Source organism: Balaenoptera acutorostrata, chromosome 12 (genome assembly GCF_949987535.1).
Source record: "Balaenoptera acutorostrata chromosome 12, mBalAcu1.1, whole genome shotgun sequence".
In the NCBI taxonomy this organism is placed as follows: Eukaryota; Metazoa; Chordata; class Mammalia; order Artiodactyla; family Balaenopteridae; genus Balaenoptera; species Balaenoptera acutorostrata.
Genome location: NC_080075.1, coordinates 15167966 through 15182452, shown reverse-complemented (window position 1 = coordinate 15182452; position 14487 = coordinate 15167966). Strand labels below are relative to the sequence as shown.

General features: G+C 44.7%; 1 protein-coding gene across 3 annotated transcripts in view; it reads right to left on the bottom strand.

The window, feature by feature from the left end:
- The window catches only part of ST3GAL5 (ST3 beta-galactoside alpha-2,3-sialyltransferase 5), a 53108-nt gene that overhangs the window by 14548 nt on the left and 24073 nt on the right, over nucleotides 1–14487 (bottom strand). For all 3 annotated transcript variants that reach the window (XM_057558395.1, XM_057558396.1, XM_028164785.2), the window contains exons 2-3: nucleotides 13783–13906; nucleotides 10041–10152 (exon numbers count right to left, since the gene is read on the bottom strand). In XM_057558395.1, coding sequence (XP_057414378.1) covers nucleotides 10041–10152; nucleotides 13783–13906 — 236 coding nt within the window. The remainder of the gene's footprint in view (nucleotides 1–10040; nucleotides 10153–13782; nucleotides 13907–14487) is intronic.

The window sequence follows — 14487 nt, the reverse complement described above, 5'->3', positions numbered from 1 at the left end:
GATCCTGTGCTCTAGAGTCCTTGATCCACAACTACTGAGCCCACGCGCCACAACTACTGAGCCCATGCGCCACAACTACTGAAGCCCACGCGCCTATAGCCCGTGCTCTGCAACCAGAGAAGCCACCGCAATGAGAAGCCCTCGCACCGCAATGAAGAGTAGCCCCCCTCTAGCCCGCGCGCAGCAACAAAGACCCAACGCAGCCAAAAGCAAATAAATAAAATAAATTTTAAAAAACAACAACAACAAAAATCTGGTTTAAAGAGTTAATTTATGCTAGAAACTTGAGGGGGAAACCTGGGAGAATCACATGACAAGGAGACAAATTCAACAAGGATATTTATTTCATGGCACAAGTAAAACAGGAAGGACCCCCACCTCCTACCCTCCCAGCCTAAGCTGTTCAAATAAATTTGGGGTGTTCAAATAAATTTTGAACAAATTTTCAAATAAATTTTGAATAAATTTTGAGGTGTTTATTTTAAGCTGTTCAAATAAATTTGAGGTGTTTAAGATTTCATGTTTCATAAAATCCTGACATGGGAATTCCCTGGTGGTCCAGTGGTTAGGACTCTGTGCTTCCAATGCCGAAGGCCTGGGTTCGATCTCTGGTCGGGGAACTAAGATCCCACAAATCGCGTGGTGCGGCCACAAAAAAAAAAAAATCCTTACATGTGCTACAACATGGATGAACCTTGAGGACACTATACTCAGTGAAATAAGCCAGCCACAAAAGGCAAATACTGTAGGACTCCATTTATAGACAGCATCTAACAGTCAAATTCATAGAAATAGGAAGAACAGTAGTTACCAGGGGCTGGGGGGGAGGGGAAATGGGGAACTGCTGTTTAATGGGTAGAGCTTCAGTTCTGCAAGATGAAAATGTTCCGGAAATCTGTTTCACAACAATGTGAATATACTTAACAGGGCCAAACTATGCATTTAAAAATAATGAAGACGGTAAATTTTATGTGGGTTTTTTTTTAAAACACAATTTAAAAAAAAAGATTTCCAGGGACTTTACTGGCAGTCCTGTGGTTAAGACTCCGAGCTCCCAATGCAGGGGGCACGGGTTTAACCCCTGGTCAGGGAACTAAGACCCCACATGCTGTGCAGCACAGCCGAAAGAGAAAAAGATTTCCTATTTCAGGTTCCTATCTAGTTGGATGAGAAACAGGCTTATTTATCAGATGGAGTAATGAGTAATGATGGAGTAATCCCACAGTCTGGAATGGGAACCAGGTGTAACCTGCAACGGTGTCCAGTCAACAAAGAAGTTGCCTTGGTTTTGTATACCATCTTCCCTGCACGTTAATATTTTGCATCGACAAGAAATGACTGTTGAAGGCCAAGTACACTAGCCCGGCTGAACACAGCAAGACACGGAGAAACAAGGAACAGACACCCACTTGCCCCACAGTCTGCCCCTGGGCTCAGTCTGGCCAAATGCTGCCTCGGGACCATCTGGCAACATCACTGTGCCTTCTGTCCTCATCGCCACATGCAGCAGTCTTGGCCCTACCTCATCCCTCCTCCCACCAAGCTGCGTGTGTGTGTGTGTGTGTGTGTGTGTTCCTCTATTTTATTTGCTGGGGTATTTATTTTCAGGATTGAATATGTCTTTTGAACTGTGTCAGTATTATTATGAGGATTATTATTGCCATATACAGTTTTAAATGTTTGTCTCAACTATGTTTTTCCTCAAAGTCTTGTCTGATTTTTGCATAATAAAATTTTTGTAGAAATAATCATCTTACTGCAGGAGAACCCCACTCCCTTTTCTTTAAATTACAGCTTCAAAAAGTTCTTAGTACTGGGAAGAGCACGCTGTCTACATATTAAGAGTCTGGCCCCACGTCTGAAGAAGGGAATGGATTTTCTTTGAGCCTCAGAAGATGCTGCAGACACGACGTAAGGTCACTGTCTGAGGTCACCGGCACGACACCTAGGACACCTCGCAAGATGGTCCTGAGTATCTTCGCTTTGAGGGTTCCAGGTGGCACACCCAGGAAGAGGGCTGAGCTGGCAGGCTCACGTCGCCTGATCACCTCCCAAACCCCTACAATCCCAGCCTCTGCCCACAGAGAGCAGGTGACAAACTGATACACCACTGATACCTCGCGAATTAGCATCTCCGCGAGGAATCGGAGGGAAAGCTAAGCAAGGAGTCGGTCGTAACCCAGAACAGCCCCCGCGTGGAGGGCTCGCCCTGACCAGGCCTCCAGGTTGGTGACACTCTGCACCTACAGGCACTTAATGCCCAACTGGGGGGCAGGGCAAGCAGAGGAGCCACATGTACTATCCATACTTGTCTCTACACCCCGGGCCTGAGGGTTGTGAACAAGTTTTTAGAGAACAAAAGGTCTAATTCTTCACTATGGAAGGACATCCCAAGCATCTTGTTTTACAAATCTTCTGGGATAGAAATGAACATCCGAGAAGTGCCAAGAGACGGAAGCTTAGTGACTGACTCAGGACTGGAAAGAGAGGTGAGGTGATGGAGCCGGACACTGGAGCACGACTCTTGGGCACCAAATTTTCTAGTTTCATTTGGAAGGAGTGAAATTTCATTCCATTTCCATTCTGGCAAAGAGTTCCATCTCAGGCTTCAAACTTAATTTTCTAGACTGCGAGCAGAGCATCTTTTGATGGTGACCCCTCCCGTCCCTCAGCAGGTGCAATAAATCAATCCCAGTGACAATGTTCTGAATGCCACTGGAAATGGCCAAAGCCACAGCCAATTCCTTTTCTTCTCTTGTTTCAACTTGTTTAAACATGTAACACGCCCCAGAAGTGTCTCAGCCTCCCTCCTTCCTCTTCCAGGTTTCAAAGCTCAGAAGAAAAATGCCTCGGGGGGGAAAGCTCGCCTCGTGGAGCTGCAGTCAAGACCGCAAGCATCTCGACCTTCCTCTTCTCCACTGCAGACAATGTCAAACCTGGGAGCCAGAGCAGGCTGGCGAGGAAGGACGCAGTGGGGTCCGGATGGCATCCATCCCGGGGGAGGACCACTGGGAACCAGAGGACTGGTGACTTCCTCAAAGACACAGGAACCCCCTCTTCTCCCAAATCGAGGCATGGACACAAGAGCTTCATTTTTTGAAAGGCTTCAAGGCTGAGCTTGCTGGCTGCCCACAATTGAGAATAAACAGACATCAGGCAGTTTCAGTTGTCACTGATGTGGCGATGTACCCTGGAAAACCACAATGTGAGAATTCCCTGAAGGATATTAAAAAGTGAATTTTCCTCAGTAAACATCTCCATTTTCATTTCTACCCCATAATTTTTAGGACAATCCTTCTCAGAAATATAGGTAAGTGGCATAATTCTTAGTAAAAGGCAATGTTTTCTTTTATTTATTGATTTAAACCCAGGACAGGGCACAGCATTTGGGATGAAGGAGAGTTTGGGGCCTGGAGCTGACTGGACCTGGGTAGGAGCCCAACTCCGCCACAGACCACATGAACCGAGGGTATGAGTTATGCAATGACGCTTTCATTTCCACGTTTGTAAACTCTGGTTTAACTTCCATGAGTTAGCTGTCTATCACTTTTACGTGGTTAAAAGCGGAAAAATCTGAATAAACAAGTCACAGAGAGAATAGCACAGTAAAATCTCAACCGGTCAATGGTTGCCTCAGGCTGGTAGTTGAGGGTGGCAATTGACCACAGAAGGGGTGAGCGGGAATTAACTTGTGTGATGAAATGTTCTAAACAGGATTGTGGTGATGGTGGTGTCACTATAAATTTACTAACACTCCTCCAACTGGATGCTTAAAAGGTGAAAGTCTTATGGTATGTATGTTTTATCACAATACACGGTTAAGAAGAAAACAATCAGGTGATCTGGATCTAGACCCAGTTTCAGATCTCTTTACCAGTAGTGTAAACTTGGTTAAAGCATGAACTTTAAGGCTTTTCAAGGCTTCAGTTTCCTCACCTCTATGAGACCACTAAAGGATGGTCTGGGAAAAGCAAGAGTGGCACCCAGGAGAGAAAGGGATCGATCTGGAAGTGTGAGTGTCTGGACTGATTTAACTCAGCCCAGGGTTACTCTGTTTACTTTTTTTTTTTTTGGCCACACTGCCCTGCTTGCAGGATCTTAGTTCCCCGACCTAGGATCGAACCCGTGCCCCCTGCATTGGGAACGCGGAGTCTTAACCACTGGGCCGCCAGGTAAGTCCTACTCTGCTTACTTTGGATACATGACTGTAGGTCTATGGAGTCACGGTGAAGACGTAAACTTGGCCATGATGAACCACACGGCCCAGGAGGCAGTCCCCAGGGTGATGTGTGGACTTTAGTTCCTGAGGGAAGGCCAAGTTCAAACTGGTGCTACTGCGAGGTCTGAACCTAAATTGATGTGAATGTGCTCTTGTCTCTCTTCACACATCTTTTAAGTGCAGTTTCACATCTGCACCACACTCAAACTGTCCAAGCATCCCTGCAGAGACCACTGTTCGTCTTTTTTCACAAATGGCACGTTCAGGGACATCTTTAAATAGAAAATAGAAAACCCACAGCAAACATGGCCACACTTCCGCTGTATACATACAGGCAGAATGCAACCAGATGTTCAGAGTCCAACAGGGTTGTTGACCTTGCAAGTTGTTGAACGTCATCAACAAAGCTCACAGGGCCCCACTCTCACGACTCTGAGACCCTCCTCTGCTAATACACAGCCACAATCATTCAGATTCGTCCAAACTCTCTTGGTAGTAAGGATCAGTCTCCACCAAAGCCTGGAGACAGGGTTTTCTTTGCAGAGAGCTCATACTGAACACCATCTCCCAGCCCTTCATACCAGCCGGCTTCCCGGCTATTTCCTCTATTCTGGGGACTTGAGAGAGGATTTCTCTTCTTGTATAGGGATGCGTGACCAGATATCAAAGTTAGGAACCGCTCAGTGTGGCATTCAAGGCCTCTCACGCTCTGGTCCTGTCTCATTTTCAGTCTCATATCCTGCTACTCCCCACCCCGAATCCTCAGCAGTATCTACTCTTGGTGTTCCTCTACTTTGCAAAGCCCACTGAGACACGTGCTGTCTGCACGCGCTGTCACGACCATTGTGAAAAGTAGGGCAATTTGACAGAGTCAATAGTGCTAAAAAGCTACATTTAAAAAAAAAAGTCTCAAGTAATAGAATAAAAGACACCCCTCATTCCATCACGGTTAGAGCAGGCTTTCACTTTCTACTTTATTAATTTCTGAACGGAAACTTGCACAAACCTGTTTGACTTAACCGTGCCCCCATTCCTCCTTTTTTCTGCACCATTACGGGGGACTTTCTAATTGGAAAAAATAATGATCTTTTAGAAGTCTTTCAGAAATGGGTTGATGTGGCAGTCACTGTGGGCTACCTCCTGGGTCTCCATTTCCTGCTCCTTCCTCTTCGGGAACCGTAGCGTCCTTCGTTCAGGCAGCCGTCACCCCTTCTCCATGCAGGCAGTGGGGCTTGGGAGGCTGATCCCACTCATCAGGTCCTTCCATCCCCCCATCAGGGACAAGTCAGGAATCCTTACTGGAGCCAGTTGGGACAGGGCACTAGCACCCATGAGAGGCTGTTACTGGCCCAGCAGTGAACTTAGGTTTAAAACTGATCCCACCAGCCTAAAGGGGGGGGGGCACTCACATGCCATGGTTTAGGGGGAAAGAGAATGGAGAGTCTGTTTACTGGGGGATATGAAGAGCTGAATAGGAGGTATCTGCCCTATTCCTCAAAGGGATATTAAACTTAATGTACATAACTGAGAGTCCTCAAAGAATTGCCTGTTAAAATTTAACTGTGGAGTTTCTGTACAATCTGGAGTTCAAAGATGAGACACCGTGCTGAGGTTTGAGTAATACCTCTCCTCCCTCTGGAGTTCAATACATATAAGTACGTATTCGTTAATGTAAAATGTTATCCTACAATTCCTATCTCCCAAGGAATTGTCTGGAGGATAAGTGGGGAAGACAAAACAGTTAAAGTACCACAGTGGTATCTGTCAGGATTAAGGTATGAGGGGGCTCCTAGAAGACAAGAGAGAAGGATGATCGGAGAAGGATCTTAGAAAAAGTAACCCCTGAGCTGAGATTTGATGTAAAAGATGAATAATAGAGAGGCAAAGGAAGGGCTCCAGGCAGAGAAGAAAGAATGCAGCAAATACAAACTATTACAGAGAGAATGGATAAACAACAACAACGTCCTACTGTAAAGCACAGGGAACTATATTCAATATCCTGTGATAAACCATAATGGAAAATATGAAAAAGAATATATGGGTGTGTGTGTGTGTATACAAAATATATAAAACTGAATCACTTTGCCATACAGCAGAAATTAACACAACATTGTAAATCAACTCTACTTCAATAAAATAAATTTTAAAAAAACAACAACACAGCAAACACAGAGAAAAGTCTTCAACAAAGATGCTGGGACAACTGGAAAGCCACAAGCAAAAGAATGAAGCTGGACCCTGACTTCACACCATATATAAAAAGTAGCTCAAAAATGGATCAAAGGCCTACATTTAAGAGCTACAACTAGAAAACTTTTAGAAGAAAACATTAGGCAATGGTTTCTTAGATATGACATCTAAAGCACAAGGAACAAAATGAAAAGTAGATAAACTGGACTTCATCAAAATTAGAAACTTGTGTGCTAAAAATGATACCATCAAAAAAAGTAAAAAGACCACCCACAGAATGGGAAAAAAATAGTTGCAAATCATATATCTGATAAGGAACTGGTATCCAGAATATACAGAGAACACTTAAACAACTCAATAATAAAAAGACAAGCCAATTAAAAATTGGGCAAAGAATTTAAATAGACATTTCTCCTTAGAAGACCTACAAATGGCCAATGAGTACATGAAAAGATGGTCAACGTCATTAGTTATCAGATCAAAACCATAACGAGGAAGAAGGAAGCTCACCAAGGACCTGTGAGGGGGTTCGTGTGCCTGATACAAGCAGGGCTGCGATGGTAGCGGTGACAAAGGGGGCCTGAAGAGATTGGCAGGAACCAAGTCATGAAGACCCCTACAGGCCAGACTAAAGAGTGCAGATAATCTCCTGAAGGTAAAGGAGAGAAACCAAAGAGTTTGAAGCAAGGAAGCAACATGTCAGATTCAGTTATTAGAAATACTACTTCTGCCATAATTAGCATGCCTGAATGCAGAAAGGCGGGTAAGGAGACACTGAACTGGGGCAATGGTGAGAACAGAGGATTTCAAGGGCAACCCTGGATCATTATTCCTTTTTCCAGAATCCTAGAAACTATATATTTTTATAAGCACAGCCCCGCTTCTCAAATAACATACTTTAGATGGGACAGTGAAATGCTTACACAAACATTCGTAATACCAGATGGAATCTGGTTAAGTTTCAGAGGAGCTTCAAAGACCACTGAGGTTCAGTTTGAACGTCACTGAGTGGGGACTAGTGGTGTCACGTGCCTGCATTCAGAACAGGAAAAACCCAGGTTACGAAACCAGCCTACGCTTTCCAGCCAGGTACTAGACAATTGCAGTGAACCACGGAATTCCACCCTTCTGAACCACGGAAGGGTTCAGAAGGCCCTTGAGCCACCAACTGTCTGATGCCTGAGTTCTACCCTAAAATAGTTATCCATCCTGGCTTTGGTCAAAGACCTACAGAGATTCGCCACAAAGGCAGCTCATTTTCTCCATCTTTGGATGTCGTGGACCATCAAACCCTTCTCCTTTCAGCTTGGCTGTCACCCTTGATCCAAAGTTCTTCCAGTGAGGCCACCCGGGCAGGCTGACTCTCCCCTGGGCCAGGGACTCTCCCTCTGGCTTGTTGGCAGCAGCTGCCATGTGTCCTGCACTGGTCTTCTCTACGCAAATGTTCCCATCCCTTCAAAGGTTCCTCAGGGACAAGGTCTAGAATCTCTTCTCTGGTCCTTCTCAGAAATCACTAGGGAATTCCCTGGCGATCCAGTGGTTAGGGTTTGGCGCTTTCACTGCTGGGGCCCGGGTTCAATCCCTAGTTGAGGAACTAAGATCCCGCAAGCCACGAGGTGTGGCCAAAAAAATTTTTTAAGTCACTAGAATTCCTTAGGGGAAACTTAAAGAGCCATAATGACCACAGCACTCGTCTGAACACGGCAGGTTCGAGCAGACCACCAGTGGCCTATTAATGTAGCTAAAAAGAAAACAGCCACAGCACAGCTGACGCAGACAGCGCTGGCCAGGCACGAAAACCACTAAGTTGACTTCACCCAAGGTGTTACCAAACCACATCTTCTTCATCCATCTCACAAGTACACACAGTGCTCTAACTCTTGAACGGAGAGCTCACATCTCTCCTCAATTAACCCAGACTCGAGAGCAATGATCTCTGTTGTTGGTCAGAAGGTCAACGGCCTGATGAATGAAATGGACAGGACAGAGGGGACGCACAGAGAATGTGGAGAAGTGTAGCAAAGGGACGAGTTCACAGATACCAGTAATCGTATATCACAGTATCAAGTGTCAGCATTTCAGGGTTTTTCCAGGAGACAAAAAACAGAGACAGGATGTCTGCAAAGTTTATCCAAGCGAGCTGTGGAAGGCCTTGGAATTGAAAGGGATTTGGGAATGTCTGCAAGGGCAGCTGTTCAGGAGGGAAAGGCCGAGCGGATGATGCGGGACCACATCCTGCTCCAGCAGAGCAGAGGGGCTAATGCTGCCGAGATGAACTGAGTCGGCCAACATCTGAGGGACAGAAACAGCAGGGGAGGAAGGCCCCGTGCTCAGCAAGACCCCTGAGACACAAGGGTTCTGCACAGGCCAAGCTGTGCATTTGTTAACTACAATACACTCTTTTCATTTACATGTTTATACCTGTCTGTACTAAGAAAAATGTGAGGTACTTCAAAGCATATACAGAATAGAAACACGAGAATAAAAATCAGGACTAGAAAAGGAGCTTTGTGCATACTATCTTACTGGACTTTGATGACCACCCCATTGCACAGACGTTGTTATCTACAGCTGAGGAAACTGGGACTCCAAACGATTCAGTCACTTGCCTCAGGTCTCATTGTTACGAAGTGGCATTTAGATTTGAATCCGGGTCAGAAGTTTAAGCTCTCTCCTCTGCATCATGCTACCTATAACTTCTGGCTTCCTCTCTGTGGACGCTCCCTACCCCAGCAGCAAGCAGATTCATCAGGGGACTGGACTCTGAAACCACACTGCTGGGTCCAAGCCTTCACACCACCACTTACTTGCTGAGGTAACCTCAGACAGGTTACTTAAGGTTCCTCCCTATCCTCAGCTATGAGGTGGGGGTAATAACACTAGCCGTATCCCCAGGACTGTTATGAGGGTTAAATGAGTTTCTATTGCTAAAGCATTCTCAGAACAGCTACACAGTATATACTAAACTAGATTAACTAAACTAGTTAACTAAACTAGGTGTGAACTTGGGCCAGCAACTTAACCTCCCAGGCCGTCATCTGTAAGATGCAGAGAACCCTGGGATATCTCTCAGTCATGATGATCACTAAATGAGATAATACATGTAAAGCACCCATACATGTCGGTTATCATTATTACCATGCTACTTTATTGAAAATCATCTGTCTTTGGTCCAAGGTTGAACAGTATCAGATAATTTATAACTCAAACAGTGAAATCAGCATTTAATATGTCAATTGATTAAAAAAATAAATACACATTGAAGGAAAAATCTTGAAATACAATGTGCAATCATTAAAACGAAAAATAAAACACAGAAATGACAAATGATACTAAAAGAATTTCTTCCTGATCTGCTTTAAGAACATGTACGCTGGCAGCGTCATGGTGTATTAATTCCATGACGGGTGCCCTACAGGGTCAAATGGAACTCACCTCACCCCACGACTTCAGTAAATGGGGGAAGAACAGTGAGTGTTAGGTGGGTGTTTTGAAGTGCTAAGGTTAAGTGTTTTCCCTTCTGTTTATAACTTTCATGAACATTTATTTATAACACTTGAGAGACAATATTACTATTTAAGCTTACGCTTGGAAATATTCTAATTGAAACCACACTGATGGAATATCTAACCTTTATGCGGTTGGGGTCCACATAATGCATTTTCTTCGTGTCACATTCTTCAGTAGTATAATTTAACTTGAGGATATAAAGGATCCACACTCCAAACACAAGCAATGTACACCTAGAAAAAAAAATCAATTACGTATAATGATGTCGTCATGTGATAATCAAGAGAGATCATGTGAAATAACTGAAAACCTAACCCAAATAGTCTGCCTGCCACACAGCATAAAAGTACAGTCTTTAAGATGCTCTCTTAAGGCAGCATTTCTTATTTTTCTAACAAGAGAAATTAGTCATTTATGACTGTCTTTGTTACAAGCAAATATAGAAAAAACTTTTTTCTGCAAAGGTACCACAAAAAAATCCAAATCACAATATAGATTACTGGACTTAAAAAAAAAACTAAGTAATAAATTTTGAACTATAGAATCTCAGCTTCAATTTTTTGCCACTTTAAAATAGTCAGTCCTGAAAATGGTTATTTTGAGACTTTAGTCTGCCATCTTCTCAGATGCCTGGCTTTCGGAATAAAGTCGTATTCCTTGCCTCAATTAAAAAAAAAAAAAAAAAAAGTCAGTCCTGGGACTTCCCTGGTGGCACAGTGGTTAAGATTCTGCGCTCCCAATGCAGGGGGCCCAGGTTCGATCCCTGGTCAGGGAACTAGATCTCACATGTATGCTGCATTAAGAGTTCACTCTACAACTAAGGGGCCCACGTGCCACAACTGAGGAGCCCGTGAGCCACAACTAAGGAGCCCGCCTGCCGCAACGAAGACCCGGTGCAACCAAATAAATAAATAAATAAAATATTTTAAAAAATAATAAAATAAAATAGTCCTTCAAATACTGTAAGATTCCGCTTATTTGAGGTACGTAGAGTAGTCAAAATCAGGACAGAAAGTAGAATGGTGGTTGCCAGGGGCCAGAGGAAGGGGGGCTGGGCTTAGTGTTAATGGGTATAAAGGATCAAGCTTTTCAAGGTGACAAGAGTTCTGGAGGTGGATGGTGTGACGGTTGCACACCAATGTGAATGTACTTAATACCACTGAACTTGTACACTTAGAAATGGTTAGGATGGTAAATTCTATGTTACGTTATTTTACCACAATAAAAATAATTAGGAGAAAATACAGTGAGTTCTTAAAAAAAAAAAGGAAAACAAAATAAACAATCTACTTATTATTCTTCAAAACAATTCTACTCCGAAATGAGGCTGACTAAGACAGTACCACCAGTCACCTTTAATACCACCTATGAAAACTATTTTTAAAGATCTGATAAATTCAAACTATTCTACAGTTTAAAACACATGCGTGCACGCACACACACACACTAGGAGAAAAGAACTGAGTCTAGTCCTGCTTCTAGAAATCTCATTTTTAATAAGCTCCCCAAGTGATACTGGCAAAATAAAGGTTAAAAAAAAGTTTAAATCAAGTTTATGAACCAGTACTTTAAATAAGTTACGTTATTGAATAAACGAAGTTAAGGAATAACCTTAAGGGGAAAATATACTCTAAAGAAAAGGGCAGTTTAAAAACTATAGCATCTAGGGCTTCCCTGGTGGCACAGTGGTTAAGAATCCACCTGCCAAAGCAGGGGACACGGGTTCAAGCCCTGGTCCGGGAAGATCCCACATGCCGCAGAGCAACTAAGCCCCTGAGCCACAACTACTGACCCTGTGTGCCACAATTACTGAAGCCCATGTGCCTAGAGCCCGTGCTCTGCAATAAGGGAAGCCACTGCAATGAGAAGCCCATGCACCTTAACAAAGAGTAGCCCCCGCTCGCCGCAACTAGAGAAAACCTGCACGCAGCAACGAAGACCCAACAAGCCATAAATAAATTAAAAAATATATATATAGCATTTTGCATAGTATACCATACACAATAGATGCTAAATAGTTCTTAATATTTGAGGATTACGTTGCAAGAAAGTATTGCTAGGAAGTGTTTTCAAGACTTCTTGATTCTCATTTCAATAGACTCTACCATGAAAACCTGGACAAGCATCTTGATTCTTCCCTGGGATCAAATACAATGCTAAGTGAATGGGATGCAACCACTTGCATAAAAAAGAGAGGGTCGGGGGAGGGGAATACACACACACAGTACTTCTTACATACAGAAGACTGCTAATGTTGGTCATCTTTAAGTGGAAAGAGGAAATGTGGGGAGCAGGGATGAGGAGATGTTTTACTGAGTACCTTTAATATCTTTTGAATCTTGTGAATGCAGTGTGACCTATTTTTTTCTCCAGTCCCAGAAAAGGTATTATACTCAGTGCATTAATAATTCCCTTATTTCCCTTCCCTGGTGGCCCAGGGGTTGGGAGTCCGCCTGCCAATGCAGGGGACACGGGTTTGGGCCCTGGTCCGGGAGGATCCCATGTGCCGTGGAGCGGCTAGGCCCGTGCACCTCAACTACTGAGCCTGCGCTCTGGAGCCCACGAGCCACAACTACTGAGCCTGCGTGCCACAACTGCTGAAGCCTACGCGCCTGGAGCCCGTGCTCCACAACAAGAGAGGCCGCCGCGATGAGAGGCCCGTGTACCACAACGAAGACCCAACACAGCCAAAAATAAGTAAATAAAATAAATTTTTAAAAAAATAATAATTCCCTTATTTTGATTATAAAAGAAAAAAAAGGGGGAATTCCCTGGCGGTCCAGTGGTTAGGACTCCGAGCTTTAAATGCAGGCAGCACGGGTTCAATCCCTGGTCGGGGAACTATGATCCCGCAAGCCGTGCAGCGTGGCCAGAAAAGAAAAACAAAAAGGAAGGAAGAAAAAGTTAAAAGCAGGCCCAGAATCTACAGTGCTGATTCCGTTGTTCTGCAATTCCTGGCTGCGAGTCCGCCTCAGCCACACTGTCAGCAGCACGGGGCCCAGGTCTGTCTCCCGTGTGGCCAGCACCCAGCCTGGTGCCAGGCATAGGCGGCTCCATAATCACTGGTTGATGACAAAAGGAGGTGGAAAATGATCTGAGTGTTCATTAACATACATTTCCTTTCCCACCTTGCTTCTTCTACACCTCCCGAATTAGTAACGTGAGATGGGAGGCTAGATTTCAGGGTTGGATTTCTACCCGTCGGCATGAAAGAAAGGGTAGTTTGCCACCTAGTTTGGCTGGTACCAAGTAAAACTGACAAGTTCCTCCCTTAACAATTCTATCTCGGGAGTTCCCTGGCGGTCTAGTGGTTAGGATTTGGCGCTTTCACTGCAGTGGCCTGGGTTCAATCCCCGGTCGGGGAACTGAGATCCCACAAGCCTTGCCGAATAAATAAATAAATACAATAAAATATTAAAAAAACAGAAAAACAATTCTATCTCTTATTAGGATGTACGGGTGACCTGGCTGGTACCCCTCTCATGCTTTTTCGTGTTTGATATTCAATGTCATTCAAATGCCTGTCGGGGACTTTCATTAACTGTGTCTTTAGATTCACTGGAAATAGCGAAGGCCAAGGGGATAGCCCTCTTGCACTAGGTAGCGGCTGGACGGGCTGTGCACTGGGAGCTGTGGGGGCTGCAGGCTCCTGGCTGGCGCTGTGCTGCCACCAAGCACAGCCTGATGCACGAGCCCACGGCACCTGTGCTCTGAGCCTTGACGCTAATGTGCCTTTAAATGATCCCTGACCAAGTGTGACCGCGGATGAGAGCCATCTTCAGGGCTCTCACTGAATTTTTCCCCCAGTTCTACCCAGTTCACCCGAATCAGAGGTGTCTTGAGGCCCGAGGGCTCGTGCTTACTTGAGGATGTCTTTTAACAACAAGCTGGGTCTTCTCATCTTGTTCTGAGCACGGGTGTACCATTGCAGGGAGGGCCGCGAGCAATCGCTTTTCAGCTTCACGCGGTTGTACTCGCTTGGCATTGCTGTGAAGAGAGGAGAGGGCAGGAGAAGGGAAAGAGGAAAGTTGAGTTCAGCAGATTATGCTTTTAAAGAGCTTTTTTTTTTTTTTTTTTTTTTTTTTCCTGGCCTCTCTGCGCAGCTTGTGGGATCTTAGTTCCCCGACCAGGGACTGAACCTGGACCCTTGGCAGTGAAAGCGCCGAGTCCTAACCACTGGACCGCCAGGGAATTTCCTAAAGAGCTTTGATGTGGTATAGCCATACCATGAAATACTACTCAGCCAAAAAAAGGAGTGACCGATTGATACACGCAACTGGATGAATCTCGAGGCAATTATGCTGAGCCAATACTAAAAGGTTACACGTTGCAGGATTCCATTTATATAATATTCTTTTTTTTTTTAATTTTATTTATTTATTTATGGCTGTGTTGGGTCTTAGTTTCTGTGCGAGGACTTTCTCCAGTTGCAGCAAGTGGGGGCCACTCTTCATCACGGTGCACAGGCCTCTCACTGTCGCGGCCTCTCTTGTTGCGGAGCACAGGCTCCAGACGCGCAGGCTCAGTAGTTGTGGCTCACAGGCCCAGTTGCTCCGCGGCATGTGGGA